The sequence below is a fragment of the Octopus bimaculoides genome, chromosome 2 (genome assembly GCF_046866305.1).
Source record: "Octopus bimaculoides isolate indiv1 chromosome 2, ASM4686630v1, whole genome shotgun sequence".
Lineage (NCBI taxonomy): Eukaryota > Metazoa > Mollusca > Cephalopoda > Octopoda > Octopodidae > Octopus > Octopus bimaculoides.
Genome location: NC_142929.1, coordinates 117,632,775 through 117,646,723, shown reverse-complemented (window position 1 = coordinate 117,646,723; position 13,949 = coordinate 117,632,775). Strand labels below are relative to the sequence as shown.

At 34.1% G+C, this 13,949-nt stretch overlaps 1 protein-coding gene across 5 annotated transcripts in view; it reads left to right on the top strand.

The window, feature by feature from the left end:
• LOC106880924 (synaptic vesicular amine transporter) overlaps positions 1-12,204 on the top strand; it is a 106,350-nt gene extending 94,146 nt beyond the window's left edge. For all 5 annotated transcript variants that reach the window (XM_089347594.1, XM_089347590.1, XM_089347593.1 and 2 more), the window contains exon 17: positions 11,992-12,204. In XM_089347594.1, coding sequence (XP_089203720.1) covers positions 11,992-12,084 — 93 coding nt within the window. In that variant the 3' untranslated portion in view covers positions 12,085-12,204. The remainder of the gene's footprint in view (positions 1-11,991) is intronic.
• Positions 12,205-13,949: the final 1,745 nt, after the last annotated feature.

The following is a 13,949-nucleotide window of genomic DNA, read 5'->3' as shown; positions in this document are numbered from 1 at the left end:
AAAGAAGAGCACTCAACCAATTTATTGGGAGTTACATGTACTGATCACACGTGGCTGTGTGGGAAGAAGTTTACTTCCCAACCACATAGTTCGGGGTTTGGTCCCACCGTGTGGCACCTTGGACAAATGTCTTCTGCAATAGCCTCGGGCCGACCAAAGCTTTGTGAGTGCATTTGGTAGACGGAAACTGAAAGAAGCCCGTCGTGTGTGTGCGTGTATATATATATATATATATATATATATATATATATATAAGTCAGTAAATAGTGGGGTTGTGTTAACCACACGTGGAGAAATAACAGGAAAATGAAAAATAATAATAAGACAGAATGCTAAACTGGAAGCATATGCTTCCAGTTTAGCATTCTGCCTTATTATTATTTTTCATTTTCCTTTATATATATATATATATATATATATATATATATATATATGGGGAAGGTCCCTTTATGTCTACATTTGTCCACCACCACCGCTTGACTACCGGTTTTGGTGTGTTTACGCTCCTATAACTTTGCGGTTCGGCAAAACTGATCGATAGAATAAGTATAAGGTCTTTTTAAAAAGTGCTGGAGTCAACATTTTCGACTAAAGTTCTCCAGTGCATTGCCCCAACATGGCCGCAGTCTAATGACAGAAACGAGAGAAAAATAAAAGATAAATGCATATAAGAGAAAAGAACATGGGCCTAACTTGATACTGATTTATTCCAATTCTTACATATGTTTCAGTTTTCGACAGCACATAACATCACACACTACAGATGTAACCAGCAGGTACGGTTTATAAGGCAAACATAGAGCAAACAAGTAGTCAGGCAATCGATGAAGAAATGCAAGTTAGAGACAAGCCGCAACCAACTTTATATACCCTGGTAGCACATGCCAGATGGGGAAGGGGATGGTAGGTAAGTAAGACAGCCGACATAATAGAAGGGTAAACTGGAGTTAGTAGGGACCGGGTAAGACATTAGGTAACAAAGAGGACTTTGGTTGCTTTTACTCGACAGTAAAAGTGTTACAATAGTCGACAAGATAAAGTGTTACAATAGTCGACAAGATAAAGTGTTACAATAGTCGACAAGATAAAGTGTTACAATAAAACCTCTCAGAGAACAACAACGTCAGCCTAGTCCCAACCGAGTCAACCTGCTACATTTGTGCATGTGTGTGTGTATATGTGCGTGCGTGTGGTTCTTCTGCGTACCCGTAATATAGTGATTCGGCAAAACAGATCAACAGAATAAGTGCCAGGCTTTAAAAAAAAATAATATATACTGGGGTCGAACAAAAATCATGCACTATGGCAGAGGCGAGCTACCCAGCGGATGTGAATGTACAATCAAAAGTCCAGGAAGTTAATGCGGAATTTACATCACTTGTACCCTGACTTTAAAATTCTCATTTGTACTTATCATCACGGGTGCATTAGGCTATGTACCAACAAATTTACACAAAAACCTAAAATTACAAGGTTTTTCGAAGAAAGAGCAGAAGAGAATGATGCACAATGAAGATTTGTAAGACATTCCAAAGATTCTCCATCTGAGATTCTTCAGGTGAATAGATCCACGCACTAGAGTGTATACATCGACAACACAACCAGCACACCAACTCCACAGCATATTTACAAACATCGGAAACTCCCTTAACTCAAAAAGTGTAATTGCTTTGTCAGCGACCGGCTTGAACTCTCTCAAGAATTTAAAAGGAAAATAATCATTCATACATACATGCATACATGATGGCCGTCCACTCGTGACCGAGGAAGAACATTGCCGGCCTTCAGGAACATTGTACGCTCTAGGACTAACTTATATTTTGCATTTGTGGCTCCGTTGGTGGCTAATGAGCCCTGCTCTTGACAAGCATACACGACTGTAAACATTGCAGATTAAGCTTTCCCCATTCACTATATGAGCCGTGCACTTTCACGCAGCTCGCTTAAGTTCTTCATGCTGGATACGTGCTCTCTCAAAAGTGTCGATCCCCTCCTTAACCTGCTTCCTCCATCCGTGGCGATGACAGGCATTGTTCTCCCAGTCAGTGTCCTGCATATCACAGGCCTTTAATGAGGACTTGATAAAGTCCGTAAAGCACAGCCTTGGTTTCTGCCGACATACATACATACATACATTCCATCATCTATTGGAGCAACAGGATAAATAACAACTCATATGGAGTAAACAACAACTCGTATGTAATTTTAGTAGAAAGTGGGTTATACATCTTTAGATGTATACCTGACTTTCCTACTATAAAATTAAGAATATAACGGAACGCTGAACTCCAGACTATCAATCTAAACAACACTTTATTCAGGTGGTAAATATATACATCTTTAGTTCTTGTTGTTACAGCTTCTGTAGGTGTAAGCGAGCTGTCGAGTGTAAGTCCGAAAGATGTAGAGAGACAGCTTAACACGTCCAATGCTCATGGTCGGCCGACCGTAAAAGAGGTAGAATTAAGCGGGAACGCTTGGCTGTTTAATTCCACGCATGCATGAGACTACGCATGCGCACGGCGTTACTACAGGGCTCCCTCGCCAGTGCGAGAAACGCACGATAAATGAAATCTGTTAGAACGCCTGAGGCAGGATGGCCACTGAAAACCACCCACAAGATGTAGCACAAAACACACACAAAGAAAAATGAAAGAAATGAAATGTACACTCGTGTGAATCATGCATGCAATGTATAAATGAAAGAAAAACATGCAATATGGGCAGTAAGTGCCACCTAGTAAAAAAAACAAATGAGACAATGAGAAAACAAATCGTGATGACAACTGTCCAGGAAACTGGAATCACGGAATGTGAAAGTCTGAGTGTTTGTTTTTACTGAAAGGAAAGAAAATGTATGAGTGCACAAGTGTGTGTGTGAGAAAAAACACAGAACAAGTGAAAGTGTCTGTAGAGACAAAAAAATCCAGTTCGTACAAGAGTCCCACAAGGAGATAGAATGTCCGTACTCAGGAAGTCGTGGTCGGTGAGCAGAGCTATAGATGAGCACCAGATGCTAGTTGTGACCGTTTACCTGGTACGGAATATTCTATGAAAGTTTACACAAGGAAAATTTGGTCTGTTGATCGTGAGTGGAAAACATTCACTCTAACGGAGTCGACAAAACCGAGTGTGTTGATCTGGTGTGTCCCTGGTGGTGGGGTTGTTGGCGCACGACATTGTGGTAGACAGTACATTGATGAAGACGTCGGCGCAGGAACTGCTATAGCTGTGTTCTGTATGTGTGGTGGTAATGGGTCAGTTGAAACTTGGCGACGTCGGGGGGAATGCTTGTAGTTGGTAGTAGTAATTGTTGTCGTCACGGTGGTAATCTTGGTTGAACAAAGCTGGTGGCGAAAAGGCTGTTTGGTGATGAGTGTTTGAAGAGGTGCACTTTTACAGACGATCGACAGACAAATCTCTGTACGGCCATTAGCGAAAACCTCGAAGAAAATATTTTCTTAACCCAAGATGAAAGAACGACCGTGCGAACTCAAAAAGGAGAAATGGTGACGAATGGAATAACAGAGGACTCCTTTTATTTAAACGTGTAACACGGTCGAACACCAAAATATATATCAAAGATGATATACAAGTAATTACGTTATACTACGAACATTAGTGAATTCGTAAATACCAGTAATGAGACGATAGAAAAGACAACCGTATGAAATGAATAACAAGAGTTATTGTGTGGCATAAAAGATGTGTGTATGTGAGAGTGTGAATGCGACATATAAGAACATGATAAAAAACAGGCCGTCTATATATATGTGAGATATCACAGCAGAAAGAAAGTCAGTACACGAGAGTTTTATACCAAGTTTTTTGAGTACACAATTGGAAAGTCGCAGGCTGTAATTCTTGTCTGTTTATCGTGAGTGGAAACATCCACTCTAACAGAGGCGAGAATAAAAACCGCGCTTGTTGAGTCGTGTTGACTATGGTTGGAGATGTTGGTAATACGTAGTTCAGTCTCCATGGCCGTATTTGTTCTTTAGTCGGGGTTCACCAGTTACAAGTTGGTAGTCCAGAGTCCATGCTGCGTTTTTTCTTCGTCGGGGTCACCACTTTATAAGAAAGTGGGTTATTTCAGCTCAGCGGGTTGCGTGTTCGAATCACGTCGGGGGTCACCAGTATAGGAAAGTTGAACGAAGTTTAAGTTTAAAATAATAATGAAGATAAAATTAGTACATATTTAACTGGTGTAATAGTTAAAGCTAAAGACGTTTATTTAATTATGATTAAAGATCAATTGAATAATAGAAAAATACAAGATTATTTATTTCTACAAACGTAATAATAAAAAATATGAATGAAAAAATTATGAATGGAAAAAATTATGAATGAAAAAATTATTAAGAATAAAAGGTTAAACTTTATATATATATACAAAGTTTTGATTTTAAAAAAAACTTTAACGATATTATAAACTATAAAGATTAATAATTAATCAAATAATATTAATCAAAAATATATCAAGACTATTCCAATCGAAGTTCTAATATTATGTTGAAATTAAACTATAACTTCTAAATAATATAGTGTTAAATAAGTTATCTATTAAAATAATCTATAAAGAACCAAATGAATAATATAAAAACAAGAATACATATTATTTTCAAATAGTAGAAAATCTTTAGCAAAGTGAAAACAGTACTTATCCAAATTTTTCCGTAATTCAAACTGAAAACTAAGACGTTATCTAATAGCTATAGCGTTTTAAGCAAGAGTTCGCGCGAAAATACTACGTTAAAATAGAGAATAGAATACGAAAGCATGAATGAAATAATAATACTTAAATAAATGAATGAAAAATTTAAAATTTATATAACTAACAACATAAAAAGAACAAAAAACTATAGTTATCTTATAAAACATATTAATAAATATTAAATTCTAATATATAATAAATAAATAAAAATATTAATAGTCGTAAATTAAATAATATTATGAAATAAACTAAAATACTACTATTGATTTAGTCTTATCAAAATCGTAGTGTCATTGTAATATAAAACCTTAAACTTACTAAAAAATTAACCTACCAATAAAAACAAAATATAGCTACTAGAATAATTAAATAGATACCCCAACACACACCCTAATACATACATACATATATACATACACATATACATATATATATATATATATATAATTTCAATTGATTTTAATCGATTTAAATTTCTTTTCTATTTGAAAATTGGTTATGAAACACGTGTAATCTTTTTATTATATTTATCTTATGATATTTACTTTACTTTATATTATACTCATTTATTGTGCTTTTAATTATTAATTTTTCTATATGTGATAGTGGATTTTCATCGATGAGTTCTTGAAAATTGGTTATTTTCCTTAAGACTATATATATATATATATATATATATATATATATATATATGCATGTATATATATATATATATATATATATATATATATATGCATGTATATATATATATATATATATATGCATGTATATATATATATATATATATATGCATGTATATATATATATATATATATATGCATGTATATATATATATATATATATATGCATGTATATATATATATATATATATATATATATATGCATGTATATATATATATATATATGCATGTATATATATATATATATACATGTATATATATATATATGCATGTATATATATATATATATATGCATGTATATATATATATATATACATGTATATATATATATATATACATGTATATATATATATATATATACATGTATATATATATATATATATACATGTATATATATATATATATATATATATGCATGTATATATATATATATGCATGTATATATATATATATATATATGCATGTATATATATATATATAAGCATGTATATAAATATATATAAGCATGTATATATATATATATATGCATGTATATATATATATATATATATGCATGTATATATATATATATATATGCATGTATATATATATATATATATATGCATGTATATATATATATATATATGCATGTATATATATATATATATGCATGTATATATATATATATATATATGCATATATATATATATATATATGCATGTATATATATATATATATATGCATGTATATATATATATATATATATATATATATATGCATGTATATATATATATATATATATATATATATATATATGCATGTATATATATATATATATATATGCATGTATATATATATATATATATATGCATGTATATATATATATATATATATATGCATGTATATATATATATATATATGCATGTATATATATATATATATATATGCATGTATATATATATATATATGCATGTATATATATATATATATGCATGTATATATATATATATATATATATATATGCATGTATATATATATGCATGTATATATATATATATATATATATATGCATGTATATATATATGCATGTATATATATATATATATATATATATGCATGTATATATATATGCATGTATATATATATATATATATATATGCATGTATATATATATGCATGTATATATATATATATATATATATATGCATGTATATATATATGCATGTATATATATATATATATATATATGCATGTATATATATATGCATGTATATATATATATATATATATATGCATGTATATATATATGCATGTATATATATATATATATATATATGCATGTATATATATATGCATGTATATATATATATGCATGTATATATATATATATATATATATATGCATGTATATATATATATATATATATATATATATGCATGTATATATATATATATATATATGCATGTATATATATATATATATATATATATATATATGCATGTATATATATATATATATATATATATATGCATGTATATATATATATATATATATATATATATGCATGTATATATATATATATATATATATATATATGCATGTATATATATATATATATATATATATATATATATATGCATGTATATATATATATATATATATATATATATATGCATGTATATATATATATATATGCATGTATATATATGCATGTATATATATATATATATGCATGTATATATATGCATGTATATATATATATATATGCATGTATATATATATATATATATATATATATATATATATGCATGTATATATATATGCATGTATATATATATATATATATATATGCATGTATATATATATGCATGTATATATATATATATATATATGCATGTATATATATATATATATATGCATGTATATATATATATATATATATATATATATATATATATATATATGCATGTATATATATATATATATATTTCGAAACGTCGAGTTAGAATAGAGGCAGCTGATGAATAATTCCAAGTGGCTTTCTGTTTTCCTATGTGTTCGTTCCGTTGTCTGTAGTTCATTGTTCTAACGTCCTGTACGCTGATATGCATCTATATACACATGTAGATGAAAGTATATACATATATGTGTGTATACATGCATATATATTTTTTGTATTATATATATACTCCTTCGTGTATCACCTGGTTCGTAATACGGGTGACTAGGCTGTAGCCAATATCTGGCAGTGTTGGCTACAGCCTAGTCACCCGTATTACAAACCAGGTGATACACGAAGTAGTCATACCCAATGACTGGTGTAGCAGCACCATAGTAAACTGCTACAAAGGTAAAGGTGACGCTTTAGATACTAATAATTACAGAGGCATCAAGCTGTTAGATTAGGTTATGAAAGTTACGGAGAGGGTCATAGCCCAACTAATTAGGGAGCAAATCAATTTAGATGAGATGCAGTTTGGGTTTGTGCCAGGTAAAAGCACCACTGATGCCATATTTCTAGTGAGACAGCTGCAGGAGAAATATCTAGCCAAGGATAAACCTCTGTACCTGGCCTTCGTTGACATGGAGAAAGCCTTTGACAGGGTCCCCCGATCCCTTATCTGGTGGTCAATGAGGAAACTTGGGATAAAAGAATGGTTAGTGAGAGCTGTGCGAGCCATGTACAGAGATGCTGTCAGTAAGGTGAAGGTTGGAAATGAGTACAGTAATGAATTCCGGGTAGAGGTAGGGGTCCACCAAGATTCCGTCCTCAGCCCCCTCCTATTTATCATAGTCCTCCAGGCGATCACAGAGGAATTCAAGACAGGTTGCCCCTGGGAGCTCCTCTATGCTGATGACCTTGCACTAATTGCGCAGTCACTATCAGAACTAGAGGAGAAGTTTAAGGTGTGGAAGCAAGGACTAGAATCGAAGGGCCTTAGAGTCAACCTAGCAAAAGCCAAAATCCTAATAAGTAGGAAGGTAGATAAAACACAAACCCCTTCAGGTAGATGGCCCTGCTCAGTATGCAGTAAAGGAGTAGGTAGTAACTCTATAAGATGTACCCAGTGCAAGCTATGGACACATAAGAGGTGCAGCAATATCAAAGGCAGATTAACTACAAAGTTAGTTTTTGTAGGTGGCAGATGTTCAGGTGCAATAAACACTGTAAAGAAACAGGAAACAACTTCTATCTCATTCCAGGGAGAAAAACTAGAGGTAGTTGATAGCTTCCGCTATCTGGGTGACCAAGTTAGTAGTGGGGGTGGGTGCGCTGAAAGTGTAACTGCTAGAATAAGAATAGCCTGGGCCAAGTTTAGAGAGCTCTTACCTCTGCTGGCGACAAAGGGACTCTCACTCAGAGTAAAAGGCAGACTGTATGACGCATGTGTACGAACAGCCATGCTACATGGCAGTGAAACATGGGCTGTGACTGCTGAGGACATGCGTAAGCTCGCAAGGAATGAAGCCAGTATGCTCTGCTGAACGTGTAATGTAAATGTGCATACCCGTCAGAGTGTAAGTATCTTGAGAGAAAAGCTGAACATAAGAAGCATCAGTAGTGGTGTGCAAGAGAGACGATTGCGCTGGTTTGGACATGTGGTGAGAATGAATGAGGATAGCTGTGTGAAAAAGTGCCACTCCCTAACAGTTGAGGGAACCCGTGGAAGAGGTAGGCCCAGGAAGACCTGGGCTGAGGTGGTGAGGCAAGACCTTCGAACATTGGGCTTCACCGAGGCGATGACTACTGACCGAGACCTTTGGAAATGTGCTGTGCGTGAGAAGACTCTGCAAGCCAAGTGAGATCGTTGCCAGGGCCCCTGGACTGGCTCTTGTGTGGGTGGCACATAAAAGACACCATTTCGAGCGTGGCCGTTTTCGTGCGGGTGACACGTAAAAGCACCCACTACACTCTCTGAGTGGTTGGCGTTAGGAAGGGCATCCAGCTGTAGAAACTCTGCCAAATTAGATTGGATTATTTCAGTTGCACCAGTCCTCAGTAAAATCGTCCAACCCATGCTAGCATGGAAAGCGGACGTTAAACGACGATGATGATGATGATGACGATATATATATCAAATACAAAATGGGACAAAAACGTAAAATATCCAGACAGGTGATACAAAAAAGGGACAACAAAACATCCAGATAGACGATACCAAGAAAACAAGGACGGGTCATTCGGAGTTTTCTTTCCTCAGTCGAGTTCCAGATTATCGTTGCAATTTTGGCTGGTTATACTCGAGATTGCTCCAATCTGGCCAGCCCCAAGGAAAAACTAAACTAAGAGCATTAGATTCCTTGGAAGAAAGCAGCGAATGTATACCAAACAAGGACGAAAAACTAAAATGGAGAATGTTACACAAATACAAATAACAAGACATAACAACAGGTGTCTTTCAACTAAGGACAAATTAAATTAAGCTGGCATGTGTGAAAGTAAAGCCTTATGGCAGGGATACAAGATTTCACAGGCACAGGGAGGAATATAGATGTTGCACGGACGGCGACCAAACCAACAAAGGTCAGGCTTGGCTAAACACTGGTCACGTGGGGATAGAAGAGAGAGGTAGAGGCAGCGGGACAGAAGAAATAAGGAAGGGCGAGAAAAAATGACAGGGACACTGAAGTGAAAAGACGTATATATAAATAATAAATGAGTATATGCATATATACGTACAGGTATGTGCATACCTACGTCTACCTGTATATATAGGTGCATATCTGGGTACAGGACATTGCAAACAAAACGTAGACAAGAAAATAATAATAACCAGAGTACAGAAAACACACAAGCCACATAGAGAACATTTTCCTTCATCAGCTACCCCCGTTTTAACACCGGCGTTTCGAAGCATGTATATACATATATATGCATGTATATATATATATATAAAATAATGCAATATACAGCAGTGTTGCTATTTCCAGTAAATACTGGTGCATTGTTGTACCATTTTCTTTTATATATGTGTGTGTGTGTGTATATAATTATTTATTAAATATACATATACATATATGTGTATTTATATGTTTGTATATATGTGTATTTGTATGCACACATATCACTTCTCATACATTTTTACCCGATTCTTCAAAGGAAATCCCTTATGAGATATGACAAGTATCAATGTATAAGTTACAGATAAAGAAAAAAATACTTAAATCCTTGAATCCAAACATTCTAAGTATTAAGAGTTTCATCCCTGGAGTGTAAAAAGTACTGGTGTTGAGTAGGACTGAAATGCTTCTGGCTCTGAAGCGGTTATGCAGAATGTATAATGTGAAATATCAAAGATATTTGTCACAAAACACTTTTGGGTGCAAATCACACCAGTTTCCTCAGCGCTTTTTAATTCTTTTATTGAGTAAAGTGTATAGATTAAATACCAGTAATATATCCCTTTTTACCAAATCTATATGCTATGAGTGGCTGTGTGGTAAGAAGCTTGCTTCCCAACGTGATGGTTTTGGGTTCAGTCCCACTGCGTGCCACATTAGGCAGGTATCTTCTACTATAGCCTCTGGCCAACCAAAGCCTTGTGAGTGGATTTGGTAAATGAAAACTGAAAGAAACCCATTGTATATATAAATATAATATATATAAATATATATATATATATATATATATATGTATGTTTGTCACCCCTCCATCGCTTGACAACCGATGTTGGTGTGTTTACATCTCCATAACTTTGAGGTTCGGCAAAAGAGACCGATAGATTAAGTACTAGGCTTACAAAGAAGTCCTGAGGTCAATTTGACAAACAGCGATGCTCCAGCATGGCCGCAGTTAAATAACTGAAACAGATAAAAGGATAAATCCTGGCAAAATGTAATTCTTTGGAAACTGAAGTCCGTTTCAGTTGCAGCTAATAATGCCCTTTGGTAGTTATCTGCACTATGCAAATTTATTCAAAATACGCTGCCAAAACATCTCATCGTCATAAAAAGAGCTACTGGATAATGTAATCTAAGATCAGTTTTATCTGAAATAACTGTATGGTCAATAGTAGAACGTCTTTGGATATACGTCTGCTCAATCATGGCTGATGTGAGAAAGAACAGTAACTCTTATATAGCTGCATGCACTCTTGTACATCATCTTTAGTTGTGTCTACTCCATGCTATTGGTAAACTTCATATCAGTCAATAAGTTTATGACTAGAGCCCATTATAGTTGGTTGAAAGAATTCCCTTGAACTAATACAGAAGACAGTCAAGTATTGTAAAATAGCTGTAAGCTCACTGTAGATTCCTCAGACCTGCAAAATTAAACATTAGTCAACAATATGGTGTGGAAGTGAACTTTGTCATGCTGTCTGTCCTTTGATGTATTGCATCAACACTTAACTTTTGCCAACAAGCCATGACCCTTCAATGACTAGGGAATGGATAATATTGTTGTCTACCTGAGTATCACCATCTTGAATATTTTTGTTTATATATTCTATTGTAATTTCTCGTCATCATACCACAAGCCAGGAAACATTTCACCTCCTCTTGACACGGATTCAGCCATCTTCCCACAAAGTAGAAACACATCCCTTTCTACATTGAGCATACACACAGCCAAAATCATTTCCCTAATGACTCATACCTTCTTCTTTTCTCCAGGTAATATTAAGTCACACTCAGAAAGGAAACAGTAAGTACACAGATGATGAAGATAGCGGCAACTTCAGTTATCATCGATTTGAAAATGAATGACAACAAGAGCACAGTAAAGAAGATGCTGAAGAAACCACTTACTTGTGCTCAGGAGTAAAATACATTAAAACCAGTTATACAGTCAAATAAAAGATGGAAAGCATCAGACTATAACCTCAACTGCATTTAATGTTTTTTCTTTATGCTTTTTTTAAAATTCTCCTTGTACTATACATTGACAGACAGACAGTTCTAGAGTTTTATGTGAGATACTTCAAGATTCATGCTCAGAAAGGACTATAATACAAACGCACTTGATAAGTCGTACCATGCACGATCCAACAATCATTCAAATTCATATGACATGACTACTATGTTAGAAAATATGTGAAGAAATGTTCTAAGATAAAGGATGATAACTGTATTCCTAGAAGCTAGACTATATCCCTTTAAATTAAAAGCTGAGTGTGCTAAAAGGCCAACCTACTTAGTCAGAATATTGTTAATGTTGAATATATAATGTTTTATCTTGTGAATACGTGTCACAAAGAATCTCAAAATGTACATCCAGTAAGGGTAGTTGAATGGTGAAAATGATACCGACCTTTGAAAATCAAGCTCAGAGATATTTACGAGATGTATACATCTCAACATATTTCCATTATCAAATTGGAGGACGCTTACTTCACCAGGTCAGACATATGGTTAAACACATATTTGCCTTTCCCCCCATTCAACTATCCCTGTATGATGTAGATATTCTTTTGTACTCTAGGCACAAGGCCTGAAATTTTGGGGGTGAGGGCCATCGATTAGATCGACCCCAGTACAGAACTGGTACTTAATTTATCAACCCCGAAAGGATGAGAAGCAAAGTTGACCTCAGTGGAATTTGAACTCAGAACGTAAAGACAGACGAAATACCACCAAGCATTTTGCCTGGCATGCTTACGTTTCTGCCAGCTCGCCACCTTCTGCATGAAGATATTGACATACTCTGGCCGTATTTGCTGCTGGTATAATACCAGTGCCAGCTGTCCACATCAAGTAGACTGAGGTGGCACTTTCAGTTGTCAAGCACTTTTCTAAGTATTCTAACAGTTTCAAGGAGTGGTGTGTTCTGTAAGTTCCCCTCTCTGGTGCTGTCCAAGTTTTTAAGGTAATTTTCAGTTCTGGTGTTCACAATATCAAGCACCCTGACAACTGAAATCAACTCAACCTTTTTCCATTGCCCACAAATGATTTCTTTCCCATGCTAGTAGTTCATATCTTTCAATCTTCAATTCTTTCTCATAAAGTTTATAGTCAGCGGAACAAGCCACACCTAGAATCAAACAATAATTGTTGACTTTGTTAATCACCAGAATATCTGGTTTGCGATGTTCAGTTTCATAATCACATTGTGTCATAAAATCCCATAAAATCTTGGAATGGTCATTTTCTACAACGCCTTCTGGTTTGTGCTATTATCATTATTGAGGCAGTGAGCTGACAAAATCATTAGCACGCCGAGCAAAATACTTAGCAGTATTTCGTCTGTCTGTACATTCTGAGGTTAAATTCCACCAAAGTCGACTTTGCCTTTCATCATTTCAGGGTCCATAAAATGAGTACTAGTTGAACACTGGGGTCAAGGTAATCGACTAATCCCCTCCTCTCAAATTTTGGGCCTTGTGCATATAGTATAAAGGATTATTATTGTTGTTGCTGTTATTTTGATGAAACTGGGATATATAAAACATCTACATCTTGCACCGGGATAGTCTCCATTTACTGCCCATCTCCAAAGATTCTCTTCGGTACACTATACAATGTCGTCTCTGTAATGAGGGAAATGTTAGATCTGCTCATAATCAATTCCTTCTCTACCACCAAGTGAGATATATGTGGTGATAGTCTAAAATAGTTCAACAACCAATGAATAT